The sequence below is a fragment of the Cyanistes caeruleus genome, chromosome 2, assembly GCF_971803275.1.
Source record: "Cyanistes caeruleus chromosome 2, bCyaCae1.hap1.1, whole genome shotgun sequence".
Taxonomy (NCBI): domain Eukaryota; kingdom Metazoa; phylum Chordata; class Aves; order Passeriformes; family Paridae; genus Cyanistes; species Cyanistes caeruleus.
In genome coordinates this window covers 104,984,283-105,010,436 of record NC_141702.1, presented here as the reverse complement: position 1 = coordinate 105,010,436, position 26,154 = coordinate 104,984,283, and the positions used below count along the sequence as shown (strand labels likewise).

General features: G+C 44.6%; 2 protein-coding genes across 8 annotated transcripts in view; one reads left to right on the top strand and one right to left on the bottom strand.

Moving 5' to 3' along the window:
• The window catches only part of CLIP4 (CAP-Gly domain containing linker protein family member 4), a 30,297-nt gene extending 25,795 nt beyond the window's left edge, over positions 1–4,502 (top strand). For both annotated transcript variants that reach the window (XM_086871404.1, XM_086871399.1), the window contains 4 exons: positions 1,511–1,634; positions 2,494–2,558; positions 3,207–3,279; positions 4,045–4,502. In XM_086871404.1, the coding sequence (XP_086727530.1) occupies positions 1,511–1,634; positions 2,494–2,558; positions 3,207–3,279; positions 4,045–4,366 (584 nt within the window). In that variant the 3' untranslated portion in view covers positions 4,367–4,502. The remainder of the gene's footprint in view (positions 1–1,510; positions 1,635–2,493; positions 2,559–3,206; positions 3,280–4,044) is intronic.
• A 3,858-nt stretch (positions 4,503–8,360) lies between these two features.
• Positions 8,361–26,154, bottom strand: part of ALK (ALK receptor tyrosine kinase) — a 306,665-nt gene continuing 288,871 nt past the window's right edge. For 4 of the 6 annotated variants that reach the window (XM_086871346.1, XM_086871366.1, XM_086871381.1 and 1 more), the window contains 8 exons: positions 25,327–25,456; positions 19,592–19,689; positions 18,455–18,547; positions 16,698–16,799; positions 15,379–15,513; positions 14,705–14,795; positions 11,288–13,370; positions 8,361–9,252 (listed from right to left, as the gene is read on the bottom strand). In XM_086871346.1, coding sequence (XP_086727472.1) covers positions 12,666–13,370; positions 14,705–14,795; positions 15,379–15,513; positions 16,698–16,799; positions 18,455–18,547; positions 19,592–19,689; positions 25,327–25,456 — 1,354 coding nt within the window. In that variant the 3' untranslated portion in view covers positions 8,361–9,252; positions 11,288–12,665. The remainder of the gene's footprint in view (positions 9,253–11,287; positions 13,371–14,704; positions 14,796–15,378; positions 15,514–16,697; positions 16,800–18,454; positions 18,548–19,591; positions 19,690–25,326; positions 25,457–26,154) is intronic. The other 2 variants (XM_086871357.1, XM_086871373.1) reach the window with 1 other exon arrangement.

Sequence of the window (26,154 nt, the reverse complement as noted above, 5' to 3'; positions counted from 1 at the left end):
AAGGCAGCCAGTTGTTCTACATTGTGGAAATTAATTTCTGAATCCTATATTGTAACCAAATTTATCTGCTCTATGGCCCTATCTGTAAACTTACTGCAAGAGTGCTGCAGAAGCAGTTGGCAAGTGTTGGTGTGAGTACCTGGTCTGGGTGATTGTTATTGGTAGGTGATTGGCAATACTCTGTGCTGACACTGGGTGGCATCAGCATTTAAAAAACCCCGTCAGGCTGCAAGGCCGTGGTACAAGCTCTGTGCTTGTTTCATCCCTCCCCTGTTCCCCAGCTGTACTGTAGGCAGCCCTTGCTCAGGTACTGCAGTTACCTGAGGGACACTTCAATGTCATCACTCTTTGTGTTGTTGCTGAAAAAGTGAGCAGTGAGAAAAGGACTGTTTCCCACATACACTGACAGCTGTGAAATCAGAAAGCTGTTTGACAGTGTTAAGTCTTCTCCGTGTCTGCTTTAAATCAGGAACATAATTTTTTGGAGGAAAACATGCTATTGTAAGAAGTGAAGATGGAAAGATGACAAATCATCACCACTTGCTAACCCAGTAGTTTATAGAAAATGTAACAGATGCAAATTTAAGTGTTTCAGTTCTAATGTGTATCAAAGCTCTGGAAGTTATCCAAGGTTTGTTCCTTTTGCTGCAATGCAGATCTTTATTTAATTCTAAGAATGGGAAGGGGAGAACTTCTGATATACGGAGCCCTTCTAATTCATAAGCTGTCATTCTTGAGTTTCTTGAGCTGATAATTAGAATTACAGTTTTATCCAGTGCCTTAGTACCAAGTGACTTGAATTAAATTCTGAATCTTCTGGGGATGGATAGCATAAGGACTACTAATGGAGTATGAAATTTAGCACCTTTATGTAATTAGCTCTCATTTATCACAGGTTATGAATGATCAAGCTCATTAATATCTTGCTGCCTATTCAGTGTTCTGTACGAGATTAATTGATGGCCAGTTCCAATTCTTGCACCCTTCTCTTGATACCACACGACCAGCCTTGCAATTTGTATTAATTATAACTTGCTAGATGGAGAGAAAGAATGAATTAATATCAAAATTTGAATTTTACTGGTAATGATCTCAGATGAGGCATAAACCATGTGGTCAGGGGACTGAAGAGGGAAATGTGAAACAGCAGCTCTGTTCTTTGCTATCTCCTTGTTGTCCAACAGCCAGTTATGCTCAGTTCTATTTGACTTTAGTATATGTATACACACACAAATACATTTCTCAAATGTTTTACTTTTTTTGTATTAATTAAAATAATTTTATTGAAGGCATATAAAAATGCTGAGATAATTAGAATTATTAGGGTGTAATTTCCGCATAATTTCATAGATAGCTATTTTATAATATTCATACTTACTGTTAGCATATTTTCTGACTAGAAACTGTTTTCCTTGATGTGAGTGAATGCCACCTGTGCCAGTGGTATAGATGAAGAAAAGCCTGTAATGTTTTGTTCAAAATGCCCTGATTTTACTGTTTTGCAATGTAGGGTTCTGGTGTGGAATTGAATTGGACAAGCCCCACGGGAAGAATGATGGCTCTGTGGGAGGAGTGCAGTACTTCAGTTGCCTTCCCAGATACGGCATATTTGCACCCCCATCTCGTGTACAGAGGTGAGCACTGAAGCTCTTGCCATGTTTGGGTTGCCAAATGATTTCTTAATATGTTTCTAGTGTGAAACAAAATTTTGAACAGGTACAGAAGATGCAAATATTTTCTTCTTCAAACTTCAAATGGAAGTTTGTAACCTCCATTAAAAACCTGGTGGTGTTAGATCAGCTATTTATATATAAATATATATATATTTATATATATATATTTAATATATATGTAAATATTTATATGTATTTATATATAAAGCAGGGTGTAAACTGGAAATGCATCTCCCCCTGTTTCTCTTGCACCTACCTGGAGTATTTTTATTCTAGGGCCTCTGATAGTCTGTGTTCATTAAACCTTGCTTTCTTAATCCAGTCCTGATGTGTTGTGCTAAATTCAGTTATACAAATAAATTGCCCTTGGACATGAGTGGAAATTCTCTTTTTGTCCCAGCTAACTGCACAGAGGATCCAAAGCATGCTTTGTAGTCACCTCTTGCTCATAGTCTCTTCCTTAGGTTCCAGGAAGAGCATCCAAGGAGTTCTGTGCTCTTTCCTCCTATATTTGTTTGTAGTTACTCTGCCAGACGAGATCTTGCTTTTATTTCTCTGAATAAGCCAGCTCAGGCAAACTGTTAGGGACTTTCCTCAGAATCATACCTGCAGTCTCAATGAGTGAGAGCCAAGTAACTCAGATACACTGACTTGCTCCAGGCACTTCTTGCACAGCAGCCTGAGTGCAGCAGGAATGCTGGTGTCTCTTGGGAGGCAGATGGAGAAGGAGAGAATCAAAACCTCATCAATATTTGACAAGAAGCCAGTAGGTTTGTTCAGAGTTGAGTTGAAATGACATCTTTGTGTTCTTGCTTTTCAGACTAACAGGTTCTCTGGATTCTCTCACAGAGACTTCATGGAGTAAAGTAACTCACACTTTTCCAGGTAGGAGTGTGAGGCAGCCCCTGCAGGCCCCGTTCTGCAGCCAGAACCATCTGCACAAAGCCAACTTCTCCAAAAGCACAAGAGATTTTCAGGGACCCCAAATTCCAACCAATAGTCTGGCTGTTCCTTTCCTAAAAATGTAGCCTGCAGAAGGAACTGTGGCGTACTATATTGTTCTTAACACTCTACTGGCAGAAAGAATTACGTCAAATACGATTGTTGGCAGCCATCCCTTGCAGCTAATATTGCAGTCTAATCAGAGAGAAAGGGAAATGGAACCTGCTCCTTAATACAAATTGAGATTGATGAAGGGATCAGTAGGGGGACGTCCCTGTGAAATTACTAGAACCTGTGTGACGTATTTGAAGTAGTTGGTTTTCTTTTCCTCTACTTAAGCTTTTTGTGAAATGACCTTCAAATTATGCTTGTTTGGTTTGTTTAATTTGATTTCTCTTCCCTCTGAAAAGCCAAACATATTATAGGCATATATGTTCATGAGAAGTTCCGTTGTTTAATTTCCAAATTAGAGGGGAGAATGTGCAGCAAATGTAGTGGAAGCAGTATAAAAGAAAACACAAGGAGTATGTGTTCATAAAGGTGTTTTTTTCCTTAAGAAGTCCTACACAGCTTATTCATCTTTCCACTCAGGTTTTAGGCGCAGTCTAAGCACTACTTCTGCATCTTCACAAAAGGAGATAAACAGAAGAAATGCCTTTGTTAGGTGAGTGTTAAGAGTTTCAAGTGTTTGGGTGAGCTGGCTGTTAGCTTACTCAAAAAAACCCCTTCTTGCTTATAAGATGTCTAGAGCTTTGCATGTTCATTTTTTTCATTCCAAAATGGACCAGTAGCACACTGTTTGTCCATGGGTTTCCAGGACCCATGAAAACCCTGCATCTGTTCCATGCCATTGGTAGAAATTACCTTGCTGTATTTATACAGGCTTAGTATTTATGATAAGGGTATTATGTATTCCACTCTGGGTCATTCCTCCTCTTCTCCTCTCTGTACAGTCCTAGAATTCAGATTGGCATTGAAGCTGTTTTCCAATCATTCATCACTGCATATTCTCCAAATTCTTCACACAGCTGGGTGAAGTTCAGAGGTTTTTGTGAAGGACTTCACTTTGTTCTGGTGATTCTGACTGACACTTGTATGTTAAAAGTTGTTTTGGTTAAACTGTTTTAAGCCCCAAATAAAATGTTTTGTATGGCTTAATTTACCAATACTATCACCTGCTGTAAATACTGTAGATCCTAGCACTGGGGAAGGAAATTGCTTTTCCAATACTTCAGAGTGCTGAGTGTAGCAGCCTGTTACTGTTACTTCATGGTTTGTTAGTGACACCAGATCGAACCCAGTTTTTCTAAAAAGGGATTTGAGAGTGTGTTTTTTCCTCCATGCACTTCCTTGAATTACAGATTAGCCCTGGATGTTTTATAACAAAAAAAAAACAAGACTTTTTTTGTTGCCTTTCTTTTCTCCCTAGATCCAAGAGCTCTGTGTTGCGGCGCAGCTGGAGCAGCAGCACTGCGGCTCCCTCTGAGGGGCCCGTGAAGCTGCACGAGGGCTCCCAGGTTCTCCTGACCAGCTCCAATGAGATGGGCACCATCAGGTACATCGGCCCCACAGACTTTGCCCCGGGGATCTGGCTGGGGCTGGAGCTCCGCAGCGCCAAGGGAAAGAACGACGGCTCCGTGGGGGAAAAGCGCTACTTCACCTGCAAGCTGAACCACGGCGTCCTGGTGCGCCCCAGCAGGGTCACCTACCGTGGGATCAACGGGGCAAAGCTGGTGGATGATATCTGCTGAGCCACGCTGTGCTCACAGAGTGGGGAAGGAGTCTCTTAAAGCACAAAACAACCCTGCCTAGAAAGCAAACTTATTTTGGAATCTTGAAATCTGCATTTGTGTTTTACGTATGTAAGTATATATGTAGGTGTATGTATATAATATATATATATTTTATATAAATATATATATATAAAAAGAGATAAGAGTTCAGTCATGTTAAGAAGTAAAATCACTGTTGAGTTTATCTTACCTTAATGACCCTTGCCTGGAAGGTTATTAAAGCATTTTGGGTTTAAGATGCTGCATTGTTTGAAAACTGTTCCAGTTGGAGAACAGTGTCTGTTCTTCTCTAAACTTCTCTAAAGTTTCTGTGTGGTTCATGGAGGGGCTTTCTCCATGTAGCAATGAACTGGAAATGCTTGTGCATTGCCCATGGAGGTGGTTGCTGGGTGACATTACCTGGTTCCTGGGCACTTTATCAATTCCAATACCAGCAGCTAGCAATGAGAAGGAAGAAAAAAAAAAAAAAAGCCCAACCCCCTCCCCTTTCTCAAACAATTGTGGAGTATTTTTGCATTTTATCATTTGGATCTCTCTCTTCTTTCCCCCCTCCTCTTCTCCTCTCCATAATGCAAAAGGGCTGATAAATGCAAAGATTTGCCCCTCTCCTAATGAAGAGCAGCAATTAAATAAAAAGCCTTTAAAAAGCACAAATATGCTGCATGTCAGTCTGTACAGTAACAAGCACTTTTTGCTCTGCATTTGTAGAAGGAGCCACATACAAGATGCACTCTTTAAAATAACGCACTTTGCACTCTCCTGGAGAGCGTTCCCTCATTTTTAGAGACTGCTTTTTTTGTTTGGGGTGCTGCAGGCAATGAGTATCACTGCTGTAAAATGTAAATAAACCCAGAGTGGAATACATAATACCCTTATCATAAATACTAAGTCTGTATAAATACAGCAAGGTAATTTCTACCAATGGTATGCAACAGATACAGGGTTTTCAAGCAAGCTGTTGCCATGGTTTGATTAGTTTGTGATACATGTTTCTTTTTGTTTGCTTTGGAACAGTTTCCAGTATAAATTTTTTGCGAGATCTTACAATGAATTAAGGATAATTTTGGGTACAGCATTGTAATGGGCCTTATGTGACATCATTTGTGTATCAGCCTTTTAGAACAGCTCATCTTTTGTCCATGTTTTAAACATAGAATGTATTTTAATTGCTCAGCATATGTAGACATTATCTTAACTGGATGGGTTTGTGTTCCAGAACAGTCATTTTGCTCCTAAATGATTTGCTTGCTCTTGCCTACTTGAACAAGTGACACTTTAAATAGTAATATCCTATTTTTAGACAGAATCCTGCTGCTGTAACCTTCTTTTAAATGTTGCTGTAGCTATTTTTCCTGACCTGTATTTAAAATAATGCCTATTGTATTCTAACTTATGGGAATTTTTAATTTAATATAAAAGCTGTAAATTTTGAATGTAAAAAAGTAATGCTTTACATTTAGAGATGCAGATATTCAGTGCCGTACTGAACTTTAGTTTGTCTAATATCTGTTTCCTGCTGGTATTAATAAAATGAAACCCTGTTAAACAGTACAGCAAAAAGAATTTTCTCTGGGTTCTTACAGAATGTACAGAAGGACAGCTCTTACTTCTGTACAAATGAAGTGCAGGGGTTCAGCATGGAACAGCAGCTGCCAACTGTGAACCAGCAGCTTTTCTCTCTCCTGGCTGTTCAGCACAGAACTGCCAGTTCCAAGCAAAGCCTTTGCACATTCTGTCACAGCCTGCTGCTCCCGGGTGGGCAGTGGAGTTTCTGGGAGGAGACACTCATTGTCAGGAATGCTCTTTTTTCCTGCCTAACCAAATGGAAGGTGTGGAACTGCTTTATCTGAGGGGTAGCTGGAGCTCTCCTGGAAGTGGGTATGGGAAGAAGAGTGTGGGTGAGGCAGCGAGCTGGGGCAGCTCGTTAAGAGTCAAACCACTTCTGTGTGGTCTGTCTTGCACAGGTGATTCAACATGAGCTTGTTTTTCCTGCAGGGGTGTGGGGCTGCACCTTCCACAGCTCTCCAGCTCCACACAGTGCAGCTGCAAGCAGGGTCTTGGCCTGGGCCTCACTGAAGCTGCCTGATGGGTGCAGGAGAGGGCACAGATACCATCTGGCACTGGTGGATTGTGCTCTGCCTTCCATTTCAGCCTCAGCCAGCGGCACGTCTCTCCTGGAAGCTCTGGCTACTGTAATTGGTTTGTGCACTGTAGGTTAGAGGAGCAAGTCTCACTGTTATCAGGTTGGGAGACTATTTTGGTAGCTCCCAGCATCTTCTGCCAGGAAGCAAGCACTGTAAATTTATGCTTAAAAATAAGAAGTAAATCAGTCCATTCCAGAAAGGATTACTGATGGCTCTCTTCAAGATGATGCTGGGAAGGGATTTGTCCTTCCCTAAACCCCAGGTAAGTTGCCATAATCCTTTACTCCAACTCTTGAAGGAGGACACCGTGTCATAAAAAAAATTCTGAAAATGAGTGGCAGTGAAGTTTGAAATTAGGTGCTGTGCAGAGGGACTGTACTATCACAGCCCCTGACTGGTTAGAAAAAAAGTCAAATGATCCTCAAAGTCCCAATAAACTACATAAATAAAACACTATCTGTAGCTTATAAATAAATAAACAGATGGTCCTCAGCAAGTCTGTGCTCTCTGTGCAGGCTCAGAGGCCGGTCCTTGTCCCACAGTATGTCTCAGGTCCCCATACAGAAAATGTCCTTCCTCGGTACTCTGCAATTAAATCTTTCAAATTTTCTTGAACACTGGCTGGAGAGACCACAGGTGCATGTAACAGGAGGATGAGAATTTTCTTGAGGTGTCTGAGGATGGGGAATTAATTTCTAGGAAGTTCAGCTCAGCTGGATTCAGTGGCTGTGTTGCAGATGGTGACAGTAATGGTTTTCCAGGCAGGGAGCCTGCGCTTTCAGAGAGCTGCTGGTCAGCAACATTTGAGGCACAAGGCTCCAAGGCTGGCTCTGCAGACCTGCAAGATCTGCCAAGTTAACTCTGTTACCTGTGAGAGGTGGCAAATCCAGCATTTCTGTCATGGCTTTCTCAGGGTTTGCAGAAGCCTTGACAAGGACCAGGTGGAAACTGAAACTCTCCATGAAAGCCACATAGCAGAGTACCCACCTGCATCCTTTTCCCTGCCTGGCTGCAGACAGACAGCTCTGGAAGAAAGGGGAATTAGAGCAGAGATTTCCAGCCAGTGCCAGATCCAAACCAGGCTGTGGTGGCTGGCTGCTGACCAGCCCTGTTCCTGGAAGAGCATAAAACTCCTTCTTGAGTTAAGGCAGGGAAGAAAACAAAGGAGGGAGGGGAGAGGTGCCTACTGGAAAAGTCTTGTTAACCAAACCACAGCACTATCCTGTAGTAGAATGAGCACGTGAAGGAGAAAGTTTATAATTTAAGGAGGATTCAAGTTTATATTTTCAAGGAGGATTTCTTGAGAATGCAGCTACCTGGGACATAGGATGTATGGGACAGGATAAAAACTGAGTGTTTCAGGGCAGGAGCTACCTCCTTGTCACAAGATTCAATACTGTCATTTTCAATATTGAAAATGTATTAAAATACAGCTTATAGGTAGACCTACCCTCAGTCCAGACTCAAAGGCTTAGATACATACATTTAGGAAAACACCCAAATGCGATCTTCAGCCATATCCTTCGTTCTCTTTTCATACTGGCCAGTTTGCTGTGGGTAAAAGCCAGCCTTCCTTGTGACAGAGGGAAGGGCACCATCCCCCATAAAAAATACTTGGTGTGTAGCATCTGCAGGGTGAAGTCTGGAACAGCTGCTGCGAGCCCAAAAGGTGGCTTGGGGTACCACCAAACGTGCTCCTTAGGGTGTTCATCACTTTAATACCTCTGCAATTTTGCCAAATAAAAATGGATGTCCAGAGACCTCCCTCTGATGTTGATCCAATCATTGCACAGCCCAACACGGAGAAATCCAGCTACTGTCACTTTATTTGTCTTCATGCCTTGTGGTTCACTACACTTGTTTACAATACAAATACACTATTCAATACAAAATACTCAATGACCATATATTAGTATTTTTCTTCATAGTATCCCTGAAGTGCACAGGCCCTTCCTTTATAAACAATGTTGCATAAACGGCTGTACATGAGACAGACACTCCTCTAATGAAGCTGGGTACTAAAAGAAGCCAGATGTGGACACTTGGGACGTTTCCCTGTGATGGGTTTAACTCTGGGACAGACAAATGGCGATGTCTTTGCTGCTGTGGAAGGCTGTTTTACGCTATTCCCTTGTCAAGGTTCTCATGGCCCAGAAGCCAGGTGCAGTACCAGGAGCAGATGTGCAAAGTGGCACCTGTCATTCCCTGTTCCAGCCCTCCTGTGCCTTGCTGGGGCTGCTCCTGCCGAGCCGGTGCAGGGGAACCGGAGCACCCACGGTCCAACACCGCTGTCTGAGACAGACTTGGCCAAATTATCACAGCCCTGGGGCTTCCCACCCGCGGTCCCTGCACCTCCTCTGGCTGTGGCCAAGCCCCTCTCCCACCCTGCTCCCTCCCTGCGCCTCGGGGCAGCAGAACCACCCTCGCTCCTGCCCTCGCTTCATTCCCAGGCACACGGTGGAGAAACAAGGTTCAGGGGCACAAAGGGAAGATGATGGGACAACTGGAAAGGCAGAGACAGGCATCCCAACCTAGTTTACCTCCAGCAGCTCACGGAATCAGAAACCTACTTATCTTCTGTAGGAAACCAGGTAACATCCAGATGGAAATAAGCCATTTTCAGAGCATAAGAGGGGTAGCACAGGTTTTTTCCGTGCTGTGCTTTACGTCCTGTAGATCATACTGCTTCCTGCTTTTCCACTGCAGAATGAGGAAGACATAAGTGAGAACTTCATTATTACCAACACAAAATATTAATGGTCTTAAAACAAGTTCCTTAAAAATAGACAGTGTGTCAATAAACTATAATGAAAAAAATAAGTCATAGACAAAAACGGGTAAGAGGGTTAAAATAACTTGAATTTGTTTTTCTCCTAGCATGGAGGGGTTTGATAGAGGAATTTGGGATTTATGGAGTGTTTTGGTCTGGTGAGCCCACGGTGACTTAAATCCCTTCTGGTCCCTGCAGCTCTGAGTACTGAACAGGTGAATTGTCCTAGACACAGAAATTAAAATTTCTGGTTCATGCTCATGGCAACTGCAGCCTGAACACAAGAAACAGAGCACCCTTTGGTCCAAGCACTTAATGGTAATATTTGTTTTCTAAGCAAGAGGACAGGCAAATGCTCCAGTTCTTGTTTCTACGAGAGAAGATTTGATTAGCACCAATATTTACAGAACAGGTTTTGCAATCTGGGGTGCAGTGCTTGGGCAGCACACAGGGATACCAAACTAAATGCTTGCTGTGGAAGAGTCAAAAATGCTATGGTTTTAACATTAAAAATAAGCCCAAACTGGATTGATGAATTCCAAGAGTTAAGAGAGAGGGGTGAAAAAAAAAACAACCCAATAATACAAACAAACCCCAAAACTCCAACCAACCAAGAGAATCAAAACCATTAAAGAACCCACAACAAAGCATTTTGCACTGGAGACACTGGAGGGAAGCTCACTTAAAAGCAGCTGCCAGTGCTGAACAGTATTTATCTCAGTGCACTGTACTGGAGAATACTGTTGTCTCAGTGCACAGCAGACTGGAGAATTTTGGTAGTAATTCACTATTTCCCCAATCAGAATTCTCTCTTGACATATTCCTAAGGTAAGAAGAAGGAAAGTGTTTAGCTCCTTCAATTTTTACAACTCCCATTCTGTAAGAGTATTTCAGTGGAAATTCTATGATCAAATAACTGCACAGCACAAGCCCAGAGCAGCAGCCACACTCTCACCATGGCTGGGAGAGCCTGCCTTTCACACCTACAGACTTGAAATCCTCTCTTGCTTGTGCTTTTTAAGTTTCTTTAGAAATGCCACCTTTAACATCATAACCCGGCAGCTTATCTGCATTTGTGCAGCATTGAAGCTGCTGTCCCAGATCCAAGAATTAAAACTTTCAACTAGTCAAAGATCATTAACTTAGCAACTTTTTGTTCTTGTGCATTCTTTTGAAAACACTCATCAGTAAACAGGTCAGCTTCTGCCCTTAGTAACTTTGTAAGGCAGCAAAAACTCAGTGTTTTTTGTTGGCTTGCAGAGAAAAGCCAAAGAAAAGAATGAGGAGGTTCAGCTCTTCTGAAAATGAGAAAGCTGGAATACTTAAATGAAAATGCTACTAGTACATTATTCACATACATTCTATGTGAATAATGTACTAGTGTCATAAATTGTTCAGATAGTGCTTGCCTCCTGAATTAATCAGCTTTCTTGAGACTCGAGAAACAACCCCACTGAGTTTACTGAGCTAGAGAGAGAGAGAGACTGGTGTGACACTAACACAGTCCTAAGCTAGAGAGAATCCCTCCCCAGTGGCTATTTCACAGCAAGAGATGTGAGCCTAATAACCTTGGAGATGACAAATACCCTCTTAGCAGAGCCTAAAGAAGCCTGTAAGTATAACCCTTGTTATCTCCCCTAACCCATGCAGCAGCAGTGGGATGGATCTCTAGCAGATGAACATGAAATTCAGAGCAGCCCCGGAACCAAGATTCCCAAGCCACGAGCACAGCCCATTAACCAGTCACCACATCTGCTTTTGGCTTTGGTCTAAAAAAAGGATTTAATTCTGTGTATCAGAGACATCAGAAAGGCAGATTAAGAGAGCACACTAGTGCACACCCTGCAGTGTGTTTTTTACAAAGGGGGTGGCCCAAGCCAAATCCTCCAATTTCAGTCTGCCCATCCCGAAGTTTAGGATATACAGGGACTCTGGTTTGTTCCCTTATGAAGACAGGAAGCTTACCTCAATGTTTGGATCCAGGGCCAGACTCTGGGTCACATCAGTGAAACGAAGAGTCTCAGACTGAGGAACACCTTCCCACTCCTTTGCTGATGCTCCAGTACTCCCATTTCTATGGAAATAAGCACCCCTTTTTTGGACAGTGTTCATGCTAAAACAGCTCCTCCCAACCCTAAGCTGAAGTTACTAATGCACATCTTTACACATGAATTATTTCCTACATCTATGTTTTGACAATACACTTAACTGGAATATTTTTCATGCACGGGGTGGACAAAGTGAGTCAATGGAGTTTTTGTCCTTAAACCACTATCATACATGTATTTTGTCGAAGGAAAAGGGGCTCTAATCCCTTCAATACAGACAGTATCTGGCTTCCAGACAGTGGCACGATGTAGTCTTCTGCCTTTATGGTGTTGTTCGTACAGGGTATGTCAAAGGCTATTTCAAACCTTCAGTGTATGCAGGTGGCTGTCCATTTTCAGGGCATGGTCAAAGTCTCTCTCATGATCATGGTCCTTTAAAGCTTCACCTTGATTCCACTTGACACTCACATGTTCCTGATGAAGGGCATTCCTACTTTTGTAGGACAGAAGGAATTTTAAAGGGTTTTACTCGGTTCTGGTGCTTAAGCATAGGTAAACAAAAACAAACCAAAGAAAACCCCAGCCAAACAATGCCCGCCCCCTGAATGCCTCACAGCATCTACACCCCATCCTCTGCCTCCTCTCCTCTCCCCTTCAAGTGATGCAGTGTGACCAGGGTTTTTCCATTGCCCTGCCAGCACCCCCACAACACTGTACATTCAAGGACTTTCGAAGACTGGACTGTAGCTGGAACAAGACTTGAGAACGTGCCATCGCGTCACCATTCAGTGCTGTCGTATTTTTATTTTATGGTTTGGATAGAGGACGCTCTTCCCAAACCCACTACAAGCTCTGCCAGCAGCAGGAGACCTCCAAGTCTTCCACAGCAACGACAAGTTTGGCACGGAAAAGCCCAGACATGAAAAACACTCATGGCAGTGAGGCGCGGCTTGACACGGAAGCAGAGGACGCACAACTGGGAAAAGCTCACAGGAAGGGCATGACGACAACCATGCGGATGAGTTGATGCAACAGCAGCTGGGCCTTGCAGTTAACAACAGTTCCCTGCATCCTCCCTCCCCCTTGTTCCTTTGACTCTACTGGGGCTCCGGTGGTTTGAAGCCTCTTGGGTTAGTAGAAATTACAGCGTCAAGGGTGGCACTTTTGGAGCAAGTTTACACAAAATAGGAGGTGATGCTGTCAGATGCCTTGCTCGTGGTGTGTTGGGTAACAGGACATCTCTTCAAGGCTCAGGGGCCACCGGGGGGGAAAAGTCAAGAGAGGGTGGAGGGCTCTCAGGGCCCCTGCTGGGTTATGTGGCTCTTGTTTCTAAGGACAGGGTCCTCGTAACTGCTAGCGCAAGGTGGTGTGGAGTTTTCCAAGGGTAAGCCCTGCTGTTGGTATCCATAGTTGACATTCCCACAGGGGAAGTGGCGGAGCCTAAAGAGAGGCACTTCTTTAACACTTGCAGTTAGGGAAGATGGCTCTAAGAGCAGGGAGGAGCCTGGCAGCCTGCCAGTCACAATGTTGGGCCCCACAGTACAGTTTCCTTCCTGTCCCAAATTCTCCCTCTCGGGCCTCTCCTTCTCCAGCAGAGAACTGTTTTTGCTGGCCTGCTTCTCTGCAAACCAGGAACCGTAGGTTGGATTCCAGAGGTTGGTGGGCTTGTTTCTGGAGCCCCGGCTTTTGTGAAGCTCGGAAGGGGGATTGGACTGGGCATAGGCCATGTTGATGTGTCCTCCCCCTGTGGCTGACTGCACCTTCCCCGGCACTGGCTGTTCCAAGGCTCCCACTTTCCCTAGAGATTTTCCAGCTGTGATGGCTGACGGCAGGGGTGGTGGAGATGGCAGGGTTTGCTTATCATCCTTTCTGTCTTGGTGGGTTGAGACCAAGAGAGGAGGAATTCCTTCTGGATCGTCAGGGCGCATCGCCACCTTCTCCTCCTCCTCAGCCGATGGGCCGTATTCTACCGGCAAGGCCGTGTTGATGACATCGGGATCCTGGGATCAAAGGAAAACAATCAAATATCAAAGGGAGCAATGGGAATTGCTCAAAGTCTGCAGCCACCAGACACTGAATGACACATCTAGCAGCTGTCATGCTGTGATCTCAACACATCTCACCACCCAGAGCTCACATTCAATGAGGAGGGAATGCAGACAAAGTAGAGTTAGGTGCGAGAAGCAACAGGATATCCTTAAAATCTGACTCTTTGAAAGAAAGTAACCCTTAAACTCACCATAGAACAGCGGAGGCATGAAACCAATGAAAAGCATTTTTTATGTCCAGTAAAATTTCCTGTGGGAATGTTTTTTGGAATCTATATCCTCTCAGAGTTCATAACACTCTCAGATAATATTGAGAAAGTTGGAGCCATGTAAGTATTGCTATTGCCTCCACACAACAAGGGAGGAATGGGAATGCAAAGTGAAGACAATACTGTCAGACCCTTGAAGCCCAAATCCATAGGGACTGCAGCTCTGAGCTAGTTAAGCAGTTTTGAAAATTAAACTGAGAGAAAATGTGGTGATCCTGGCAACCTTTACTTATTGCTATATGGCATGGCAAGCTACAGATAGCAGAAAAAAATGCCTCCCAATCCCAGGATCCAATCACACACAAAAACCAGATCAAGCTTCCCAAATAGCAAGGGGAAGCAAACTGACTGAAGAGAACAACAGCGACATCATACAAGGAGCCTGTGCTGATGCAGGTAGGAGAACATTTTCCAAACTGCTCTATTCCTCACAAGATAAAGTGGTGGTAAAAAAATCAGTAAATCAGATTTTGGCCTGGAAATCCAGCCACATCTTTTCCTTGTTGCCCAGCCTAAGAATCCCCACTCCTTTAGTCTAGCCATCTCTACCTGCCTTCTCCAGCACTGTCAGATTTAAAAGAAATGCCAACAGCTGCTGAAACCCCCTGCAAAGGGTGCTCTGAGCTGGGGCCATTTCTGTTCAGTGCTGACTATGCTTTAAGGGCTGGAGTGGCTGGGATGAGGAATGTGAAAGCAGTGCCGGTGCTGGCCTGTCTTTGCTCTTTTGCTTGTTGGAATCTATGCCTCTATAAGCAGAAGCAGTGCTACAGGTGTGCTCTTTGTAAAGCTGTGTAAGCCTTTGTCAGCCTGTGCCTTTCAGCAGCAAAAGACAAGAAGGGTCAAGCACCTGATGAGGTCAATATTCCAGCCAGTGTCCCAGGCTGACACCAGTCTCCCTGGATTGCTGAGTGCAGTATTGCAGTGCTGCCTCCTCATCTCTTGTCCTGGCTTGTCTGGACAGCTCCTCAAGAAGAACCCTCTCCACCCCCCGCATTCGAGGTGAATGAACACCGATACCTGAGTGCAGTACTCAATCCTCTCCAGGATTATGGCAAAGTTTGGCCGGTCTTCAGGCTGGTGCTGCCAACACTGGGTCATAATGCGGTAGCTGGAAGGGCAGAACAGGAGGCATTCATGAACGGCAGATCCCATGGGATGTGACAGCTACTCATGGCAGCTTAGGAATCACAGACAGACATTCATCACCATTCTTTCTTCTAACAAATAAGAGTTCTCTGCCTTCCCTGGAGTTAGGCAACTGATGCACTGGTAGCCACTGGAATGTGACCACCAGTGGGGTGAAATCCACAGTCTTTCTGAGAAATTACTCATCCACCTGATGTCCCTTGGACAATATATTAAAGGTAGGCAGGCCTACAAGATAAAGGAGCCCAGTTTTCCCTGCCTGTGAACAGTCTGCTGCATTGAAGTTTCACAGCTAACCTAAGATAGAGAAATATTGTGTCACTTTTACCAAAAAAGCAGTGGCCAGGACTTCTCAAATGGGCCCTGAATTACTCTCTGAAACAACAGAAAATTTAAATATTAGAGAAATCACTGGCACTAAAGTTTAATAAAGCAAATTAGCCATGATTAGGTCAATCTTAAAAGTCATTGACTTTTGAGTAGAGAAAAAGCATTCGAAGCAGAAACTTAGTTGCATGAATATATGAAAATTATAAATCTCATACACAGGGCCAGGGCAGTTTTTAGGTGGATCCATCCTTCCTCCGTTGGTGACAAACTCCAGAACCTCCTGGTTGCTTTTGCTGGGGTAGGGCATATATCCCAAAGAGAATATCTCCCACAGTAATACACCGAAGGACCTGAGTACAGAAGCAAAGGAAAATGAAGTGAGGGATACTGGAATGACCATTAGCAGTGGGCAATGCCCTTAGGTTCAATACCATCAGCATTGCTCTTTGCAACCTTTGATCAGGCAGCTGGTGGAAATCCTGATGTAGGATTCAGACATAAATAAGCTGCACAGTTGTAACAGTGAACTTTAAAACTTTTAACAAATACCAGTAGCTGACTGTTAGGTGAGTGAAGCCTGTGATGTAGGCAGGTAAATATGGCTGCTTTGCCCTTGTACTCAGCACTGCTAAGCTGGAGGTAACAAAAGTTTCCTTTTCTGAGACTGACCACTGCTGGAGCCAGGAGTTATGACGAACTTTTCCTCTGGAATAGCTACCCTGCATGAAATATCACGCTGGTGAATCCCCACCGGTGCTCTGAGGCCCACAGGCCCCACCTGTGAATCAGAGTACAATAAAAACACTCCCTAGCAAACACAGCCCTGGGCCTGGGTGCTGTGGCCTACAAAGCCCTAGGGACAGTGGCTGGGACAGGACTTGCTGGCACTGTCCCTCCAAAGCATTCACCAGGTCAGTGGAAACCACGAGCTCATTGGTTAAAACCATAGAAGAGATGTGCAGCGATGGGAAACTTCTCTGCCTGGTGCTGAGACAGGCAGAGCTCAGCTGTACAAGAGTGTGGACCTGGTCCCTCTGCCAGGGCTTGTTCAGGAGCTGTATCCTGGCCACCAGCCCCTTCCCCCTCCACACACTCCCTGAGCTCTTGCCTCCTGCTCACCTGATTTTCCTCCCCACCTCTGGCCACTCTGGAGCTCCAAGTGCTGCTGTAGGCCAGGAGAAAGGCAAACCCCACTACAGATGACACCCTTCTCCCTGACTGATAGGATGGATTGTGCCTGTAGCCTCCCATGCTGCTTTCCTCAGTGTGGGACTAATGCTTTCCTCCCTGGAGCAGCACCTGCATCTGCTTTGATCTCCCTTCCCTGCCTGCTCACCTGCCCTGCAGCACCCACCTCTGCACAGGTCTGACCTTTCTGCTCCCTTGTCTCAAACACTGCTGGCTCTGAAAGACCCAGCTTATCTTTTTAGTATGGCAGTAGTGAACAAGAACGTGTGATTTTTACAAAGCATTGACAGTTTACAAAAGAGGTTACAACACAGACAGACTGGACAGCGGAGGAAAGGAAGCGCACCATGTGTCTGTTTTTGATGTAAAAATCCCTTCCATGAAAGCCTCAGGAGGCATCCATTTGACAGGCAACATTGCACACCCACCCTTACGATAGTAGCTGGCTCTGCAAAGAATAAACAAAACAAAAGAGTCAGCCAAGAATTCAGAAAATTCCATTAATATGGGATTCTTGTAATTACAAATATTAAAATTATGAGCCAGAGGAGAGACTAATTTAGGTGGAACAATCTAAGTGCTGAAATGACCTGTTTCTTCTCATAAAAGTAGTGGAAAAGAGCAAACCATGGAAGTGCAGTTTAATCTACATCACTTCAGGCCTGATCTGGTAAACCAGTTATCCTCATCCTCCTAGGGAATTACAAACAGAGTAACTGCTGCTGGCAGAGCCTCCTCCTGCCCTTTTCAACCACAGCAAGATCTCCTCATCTCACACATGGTTGGTCATCTTGGGCATACCCAGCAAGAATAAACTAAACCTATGCTATACATACCCAGTCTAAAGCACTGAAGTAAAATCCAAACCTCTTTGTAGGAGCTTGTTGAGGAGGATGCCAGGTTATTACAGGTGGGACAGTAGCACAAAAATGTTCCTGAGACAGGAGTTACAAGAGTCCTTTAAAGTCATTGTCTTTTAAAATAAAACCTGAAAGCCCCAAATCCCATCCTGGCAGTTGCAGGGGGCTGTTCATGCAAGCTGGTATCACTGATCATAACTGCACAGCCTGAGCATCCAAAGGATGTTCCTGGACCAACAAATGCATGCAGGCTTCAAAGGCCCCTTTGAAAGCTCAGCACCAAAGTGTTCATCTTGGCAGTCGGTTCTGCTGATTGTGTGAGGGTGACAGATGCTACTTTGTCCCAGCAGAGCCCCATCTGACAGTGGGGCAGCATGGGGGCTCTTTGTGGAGGAAAAAAGCCCAAGAAGCTCTGATACACTTGGGTTTTTGAAGGTAGCACTCTGTTTGCATCACCTCCGGCTGTGATACTGTCAGAACTCAAGCTAAGCAGAGCCAAGCCTGGCTTAGTAATTGCACAGGAGAATCCCCAAGCAAGAAAAAAAGAAGGCAAGGCACTGGAATAAACTGTGTGGGTGACTGAGCACAAGGCATTCCTTCTTCCAAATCAGGGCAGATCAATTCCTCAGCACAGCAGGGTATGGAGCTGCACTTCTAGAGGTGCTCTATGGAAGATGAGACATCAAACTGCAGCCCTGACTGCTTATGGTCATTAAAGATTTTTTGGCACTTCTTGAAAAGAGCAGAGGTATTCAACCCCATGTCCTGGCTGAATTCCAGTTTGGGTGATTACATTTTCCTGACTTCCTTCTGCACCTTCCTCCTTTAGCTGCGGTAAATTGAGGAGATTTACTGATGCCACCGAACCAAAGGTGCAGGGGTAGCGTCAAGGAGAGAGATTAAACAGAATGATTTGGGATCACAAAACAAAAGGGCACATCAATGCCATTCAGTGTGGAGAAGGTAGGGAATAGAAACTGAGGACAGGGTCTAAGAGGGAGGAAAAACACCTTCCATGACCATTAGACTGATGCCAGGAGAAAACTGTCAGGAGTGGGAAAAGTCTCCAGGACAGTTTAAGGCGAACACGAGGAAGGCATCAGCTGGGATTCAGCAGGATGGGACCTCTCCACTCTCACCTCACCAAGCTTACACAGAACAGCACAAGAGCCTGCACAAACACTGCTCCTCCCTCATTTCAGTGACCTCCCACTTGCAGGTACCCGGGACTTGGCTCTGCTACCTGTATATATCCCGGGCCATTCCAAAGTCTCCAATCTTAGCCACTCTCCCAGGCCCTCGACAGGTAAGGAGGCAGTTTCTGGCAGCAATATCCCTAAAGGGAAAGGGAAGAAAAGAAACAGAAAGAGAAGAATCACTTAATCATTTGACAGTTTTCCGAGTCAGGAAGAAAACAAAAAGTAGTACCTACTTTCCTGAGCTGCAGAGAACCTAGAACCGCCAGAAAAGTCAGTGTTTATGGATAACTGCAATGTCCCCAATTCCAATCTATCCCCACAGCAGGAACAGTTTCGTTGTTTAACATTTTCTCTTTAAACTTCACATAACATTTCTAGTTGAAAGAGTAGGCCTCCCGTAATCCTCCCTTCACTCCAGGAGCTATTTTTACATCTCTAAGGAGTGCAAGAAGAGGAGCTGATTTCAGTTAGTCCCAACATCAAGGTGTCTGGGGAATGATCCACTGATCTGTTCCTACTGTGCTTGTTGTCAGAAGGCTCTTGTACTGCCAGAGACAGGTAGAACAACAACGTGCAGGTGTTGCTCTGAATATTCTGAAGCTGTGGGCTTGAATCTGTGTATGCAGGTAAAACTACAAGCTCCACTTCTGCTGGGCTGGAGTAAACCTTGAGGTCTGAGTAACACAATGGCACAACTTGTGGGTGACTCTTAGAACTGCCATCTGCCACCCCTCTACCCATCTCTACTCAGCAGGCAGATTTTAGATGCTTGCCAAATATCCTGTTTTGCAGGAGCAACGATCACCTGATGTTGCCCTTGTGGCTGTGCTTGTACAGGTGTTCTTTGAGAGGAAGAAGAAAAGGCTTCCAAAATGAGCAGACAGGCACTAAATAAAATTCATGACAGGGAGAGCTTTAAAGTCTTCTGTCACAAGATGTTGTCCATTTGCAGAGTAGCCAAATAGGCTACTGAGACAGGGCTCAGGATCTCTGGCAAAACTACAGAACTTTGTCAGCCTGATTTATAGCAGCTCTTCTATTGTTTCTATGACCCTGATTTTGTCTACCTTGTTGAAAGGTATCCAGCCACTAGAGTGCAGCAGGACATAAACGTACAGCGCAGGGCATTACGAGCCCCTGCTGGTCTGTCTGCAAGCCCTGCCCGGGCTGTGCTCACCCACCTGTGGATGAAGTGGTTCTCCTCCAGGTACTGACACCCACAGGCAATGTCACGGGCCACGTGCAGCAAGTCCAGCATGGAAAGGGAGGAGGGCTGATTCTGCCAAAAGACAAGGGACACACATGGGTTAAAAGCAGAAACACGGTGCGAGTCATTGCTGATACAGCGCTGGGAGCTCTCCAGCAAGTGATGTACCTCTGATGTTACCACACAAAGGGATTAGGGAAATGCACAAGAGAGAGTTCATTCCCATGAGCTGTGAAAGGATGTGCAGACACAACGTTATACAGATCCCAGAGACAGAATCAGAACACACAGAATCAGCTGGATCTGACTTTCCAGCTCCATTGGGATGTCCCTGTAAGAATTTCCCCCAGTTCTCATGGCAGATTCTTCTGAATTTTCAGCATGGTTTTTGAACTCTGTAGCCTGAACTGTTCTTCACTGAGTTTCTTTGTATTATTGCCAGCTCCTCTCTAAAGTCACCTTGAACCACGGGAATGACATTTTGTATAATGGCATGAGTCACATTTGCTCTTTCCCTCCTCCACATCTGTGTAGGTTTTATCTTGCCCCTTAGAGCACTGGCACAGTTTTGTGTAGCCAATGGCTGTGGAAGACTAAGGCTGCCAACTCCTTGTTCCTGTCCCTCTGATGGAGTCCACAGCCCTTGCCAGGAGGAGCCAGATGCTTTAGTGGAAAGGACAGGATTTGCACTGGCACTTCTCAGCCCCTGAAGCCAAACCATCAGCTGCTGCCCCGAGGTGTGAATCAGTGATGCCTGAGGTGTGAATCAGTGATTCCTGTGGTGAGATTCAGTGATCCCTGTGGCCAGTCCTATGGGAGAGCAGGAAAGTGCTGCTGCCAGCAGAGTCATGAGAAACAACTGGGTGGCAGTGACTGCTCATGCCATGACAACCATTTCATAGCTAAATGTTTATCAGCGTGAGTTACTGGATCACACAAGCTCATCACACTCCTTTGTGCTCTCTAAGGACACCAACCAATCAGCCAAAGTCCCCAAAGGGCACAGCTGCCCTTGGGGCTCTCACACTGGTGCACAAATCAGCATAGCTTCTCCAGTGACAGGGACTGCTGGCTCTCCAACCCATCTGTTGTAATGAAACGTGTCTCCAGATGGATGCAATGCTGTGCTGGCCATCCCTGATCTAAACCACTGCAAACTGGGACTGGAAACAAGTCCAGGCTATGCAGCAGACAGTAGCTAAACAGTGGTCATAGGCTGATAAAACTAAAATACAATAAACAAACAAACAACAACAACAAACCTCCAAACCCAAACATAAAAAACCCACAAAAAACAATTTAATGTCCTCTGAAGATATTAGGAAAAAAAAAATCTGGCCTCAATAATTGACTAATGAAATAATTGAAAAATGGTGCATCTCTGTGTGAACAAAGCCTGTTTTGTTCAATGCAGGGCCATAAACCAAAATGTGATCTTGTTCCACCTGCCCATATTTTATTAGTTACACAATATAGTTTATTGCATATATATACTTCACCAATTTTTTAAAACACTGGACTCCATCACCCCTTATATACTTTCCTCTTTACAGAATAACTATTTTCTGCAAACATAAAGCAGCTCTTTCCTTGCCATTTTGTGGGGAAGGGGGAATAATCTCTTCTACCTCTGTGAGTTAGTGACTCACCAGCTAAACAAGATGGCTACAGTAAGAAAGAATGCATGTCTTCTTTTTCCCTTGCAGGGCATAACCAAGGAGAAATTAATATCTCAATCTACCCATTCCCTGCTCTTTCAAGCCAGGGTCAGAAACCTGAAGTGAAAGAAAACTGAGTAAAAAGCCCAATTCTTTACTCTACAATCGATTTCAGACTCAAGCTATACTGCAAAACAGTCAGTAGGTTGAAGCCACAAGCTGATTTGAACTGTATAGCTTTTTTCTCTTTTGCCTTTTCTTTTTTTTTTTTTCTTTCCTTTCTCTCCTTGGATGAATTCCTTCCACCTTTTATTTGGCTAAATACAATCCTAAAACAGATGTGACTGCCCAGCCAAGGACAATTTAGCCATGTAATTTGTTTGAAAAATGGAGGTTTGGGATTCATTTTGCAAGGGGGCAGCCTTGAGACACACCAAAGGATTCGCTTTACAGCTTTTGCTCCCCAGATGAATGGATGATGCCAGCTGCAATGCTCTGCTGCTCGGGGCAGTGGGCATGCTGGAAGCACTGGTGTGACACCTCCCAGGTGAGGCTGAATCTTGCTAAAGGTGAATGAAATTCTGTGTATTGTTCAGTGTAATCACTGCTCTGTGCAACAGGCTGCACAGCACAAAGGAGGGGAATCATTTATCCGTATACGATTTCTCTCCCAGAGCTGGGCTTTGATTGCTGTGCTGTGTGTGAGAAAGATCAGCACTGAACCTCCCAAAATGGACAATTCTGCAATGTTCACTCTGAGCTAAGGCTCCGATTTCAGGTGTCTCTGAATGTACCAGGTTGTCTCTCTGCAGATGAGGGGGAAGAGGTAATCCTGTAATAGATGTGAAACTCTATTAGAAATGGAACAGAGAAAGCCTTCAGGGCTGTCAGCCATGGACTCATGGGGAATTATGAGTCTGAACCTTATGGAGTCGACCTAGCTGGCATAAATCGACATATTCCACTAGAATCACTGGTATTGTATCAGTGATGTTGGATGGATGGATATATGATCATTCTTGCTTAGAGCCCAGAAAAATCATTACGTGTTGGCTGAACTGAAACTTCGTTTTTTACATGAAGAACACAGATGAACAACGGTGCTGACAGCATCTCCATCTCTCATTAAGTTGGATCCCGTGTTCTGATACCTCCTGCAGTTGCTTCAGCTTTCCATTTCATGTCCCTTGCAATGCCTTAGGTCCCCCCCTTCACTTTCTCCTTCACCATTCCCTCTGCTGCCTTTCCTGCTTTCCAATGTCCAAGTGCACAGCAGCATGCTGCATGTGTTTTGTTCCAAGCCACACAGGTCACAGCTGGCCAGTGGCAACTGGTGATCTCTCCAGCATGGTGCTTTCTTTTTCCATAAGCCCTGGAATCAGTGCCAAGTTAATGCCTTTCACACCTCTGTTAAGTCTATCCAAAACTAGCAAATGAATTTGATGTTTGTTACGGGCAAGGCAGTGCAAAGAGCAACTGGGGCATGAAGGTAGAGACTGAATATGTAAATCTCCTTTTTGTGATTAGGCTGAAAGCAAAAGTAGGTGGGAAAGACAAGGTAGTAAAAGAAATTAGCTGGGAAGTACAAAAGTGTAAAGAAAATAAGGGGAAAGGCAGTAATTCATATGGTGCTTACTGCAGAGTGAGAAGTGCACCTCTGCCACCCAGTCAGTCAGACAGGGCTTGTGTGTTCAATTAATTCCTTTTGGAAGCAAAGCTCATCAAAGCCTCTTTACTCTGCAGTGTCCCTTGTCTTTTCCTTCCTTTAACAGCCCTGAAAAGCCAAACATCCAGCCTGCTATGCCTACCTTCTGCCTGTCTTCCCTGAATGAGCAATAGGAGGAACAAAGCGGCTCAGGGTTCATTAGGAGCAGTGCAAAGATACATCCACTAGCACTGAGCCTTATGTACAGAGGCTCTGTCACACCTCGAGCGTATGCAGAGGTAAATCCACTTCCAGGGTGGGATCCCATACTTCACAGAGCACAGTGCCCTGCACACATCTCACTTCCCATCAGTCACAGTCTCCTTGCCTTGCAGTTTGTGAGCCAGCAGAGGCTGATTTCTCAGCACTCACAGGTGCCATTGGCCCCTCAGAAGCTGCCCCAGCAGCCAGATAATGAATTACCCTGTCATTCTTGCCAGGCAGACACCACATGGGATGGCTGCAGAAGGAGGGCAAGTAAAGGGGAAAGAAGGTATTAGAATGGAGCAAAATTGTGTGGATCTGTGTCTGCACAGAGCACAGAGTCAGGCTGTCCACATTCACCCAGCTGGTAAAGAGGGAATGAAAACTGCTTTTCTGAATCAGTTCCAGTTTGCAGCTAGCCATCTGCATTTGAAGCTCAGCCTTCCCCAAGTGTGGAAGACATGGGACAAAGCAGAAAACAGAGGCATCAATCTGAGGTCTGTTTCTTTCCTGGGAACAAGTTAAATGCAGAAACCAGGGAGAATATTCAAGCTGACGGGAACAGGCCATTGTCATGGTCAGTCTCAGGTAACCTCAAACAGTTCAGGGAAGACAAGGAAAGTAGAGGACTAGAAGGGGCAACTGTGAGGGCAGAAAGAGAAATACTAAGGAAGCAATGGAGTGAATCATCAGCCCCTTCTGACACGGGCTTTCACAGGGGTTGCACAGACCTACTGCTGGCAGGAACAGAAGGCATGGTAAGGAAGAACTCATGACTGAGGTAGGGCCAAACAGATAAAAACTCCTCAGATCAGAAGGCTCCTATGACTTCATGCTGTCAAGATTAAGGGCTCTTTCTTCTACAAAAGCAGCTGGCTCATTTTACTGCAAGCAGGTAAAAAATTCCTGCTGTGCAGGACTAGTGTTCTTGGTAGTTCCTCACAAGATCTGTTCCATCACTGAGCTGGCTTCTCTAATTTAAGCAGCCAAACCCCATAGTGCTTCACCTGCCCCTTCACACACCTTGCACAGCCTGGACTGGCAGTTTTGAACAAAGCACTTACCTGGCAGCAGATCTTGTCCGTGCCCTGGGTGAGAGCAGAGACCACGTTGCAGAACATGAATTTCCCCATGCACCAACCATGCACCAAGTTCAGCCCATTTATAGGAGCATCTCTAGGTGCTTCAGAAAAACAACCTGTATTTATGAAGTCTGCTTGCTCAGATTTCAGACTTTCCTTTCTGGGTGTTTAGCCTCCTTATCCAGGAAGAAGCCAGTTTATTGCAACCTATTCAAGACTGCAGTGCTTCTGAGTCTCACAGACCATTTTATATGTCTGAAAAGCACACTGCATGGAAAAATAAAAAAGTTGATCTGTTTCCAAGACCCCTCAAGGTCTGGAATAATCTTACTGATATCTGTTAGAGCGAATTTGTGTCTCTCTTGTAGTGATGAAATGCAGCATTTTGTCCTCTGCTGAACTTAGAGACAAAGTATGAAACTGGATCCTGGTCTTAAACTTCAGCAATATCTGTGTGACTTCTGACCCAGGGACTCAGAGAAAACTTTGTTCTTCCACAATACTCAATTCTCTCTAGAAGCCATAATTTGTTTCTTCCACACTTCTAGCTGACTGTCTCTTCCTATTGATGCTGATTTCAGTGGGGAAAATCTTTAAAACTCTGGACTAAAGATATTTTCCATTAAGCCGACAGCTCCAGGCCGGATTGTCTCCCTGCCTGTGCCAAATTTGAACTGACAGATATCCACAGAAATGCATCTGATCAGCAGTTTAAATAATGGATTTTTTTTTTTTTTTAATATTCCTAGCTCAGTGTTTTTCCCCAGCCTGCCCCCAGCTGGTGAGAGGAAGGTAAGAGTTGAGTTTAACATTTTTTTAGACCTTGTTCTTTCTTTAGGTAGTATCTGCAATGTTATCTAGCAAAGTCAAGGGATACCACAGCAGCATGTGTTCCTTATCCTCCTGGCTCCTGCCTCAACAGAGGTCTTACAGCAAGAGAAATGTTGTGAAAATCTAAAATACTGGGAAATAGAACCCACATAGATCAGCTCTTTTGTAGCTAAGTGTTTGCCTTGTGGCAGCAGCCCTCTAAATAAAACAGAATTTACTCTTTCCTTACTGGTCTAGGCCGTGTCTCCCTCAGGAAGGATTTCAGGTCTCCTCCAGCCATGAGCTCCAGCAGGATGAAGCGGGGCAGGGCTTGCAAGCTCACCCCGATACAGCGCACGATGTTCTGGTGGTTGAACTTGCTGTGGAGACAGGGACACCCAGTCGTGAAGTAACTTAACTTTGACCCAAAAAGCACAGTAGCAGAAAACACTCAAACCTTTTTGCTGCAGGATATGTTGTTGTTGTTGTTGTTTTTCCCTCCCCAGGAAATAACAAATCTCAAAGGTAAGGCAACTGGATAAAACTAAAGCACCCTTGTACTCTGTGTCTGTCTGGATAGTGCAGAGACAGACAGAGGTGAGGAATCAGTGGCTTTTGGCTGCTTTTCCTCTCCCTATTTTCTACATTCTTTTTGGGTTATGGCAAGACTTGTGGGGCAGAGGAAACAGAACATGATAACAGAGAAAAGTCTGTTCTTAATTTTCCCATCCAAGAGGCAGAAGATGGGCTAGGGCAATGTTGCTCTAAGTAACACACTGACATGGGGATCTACTTATGGGGGATGTTTCCTGAGGTTTACTCTGTAATACTTCCTTATTTCCCTGCCTCTCAAATATGATGGGAAGGTAGTTCCATGGATTCTGGAATTCAGACACTGAAACATGACATGATAGCAGCAAAAAGTCAATGCCATCTGTTAGTTTTGACTAGTCAAATCCAAATTCCTAAGGTATGTTCTCCTCTCTAGGAGAAATAAAAAAAAAAATCTTATTATCCATTCTAACATCTGGGCTTTAAGTTTCTCACTTTGGGTAACAAAAACCTATGTGGATCCTTT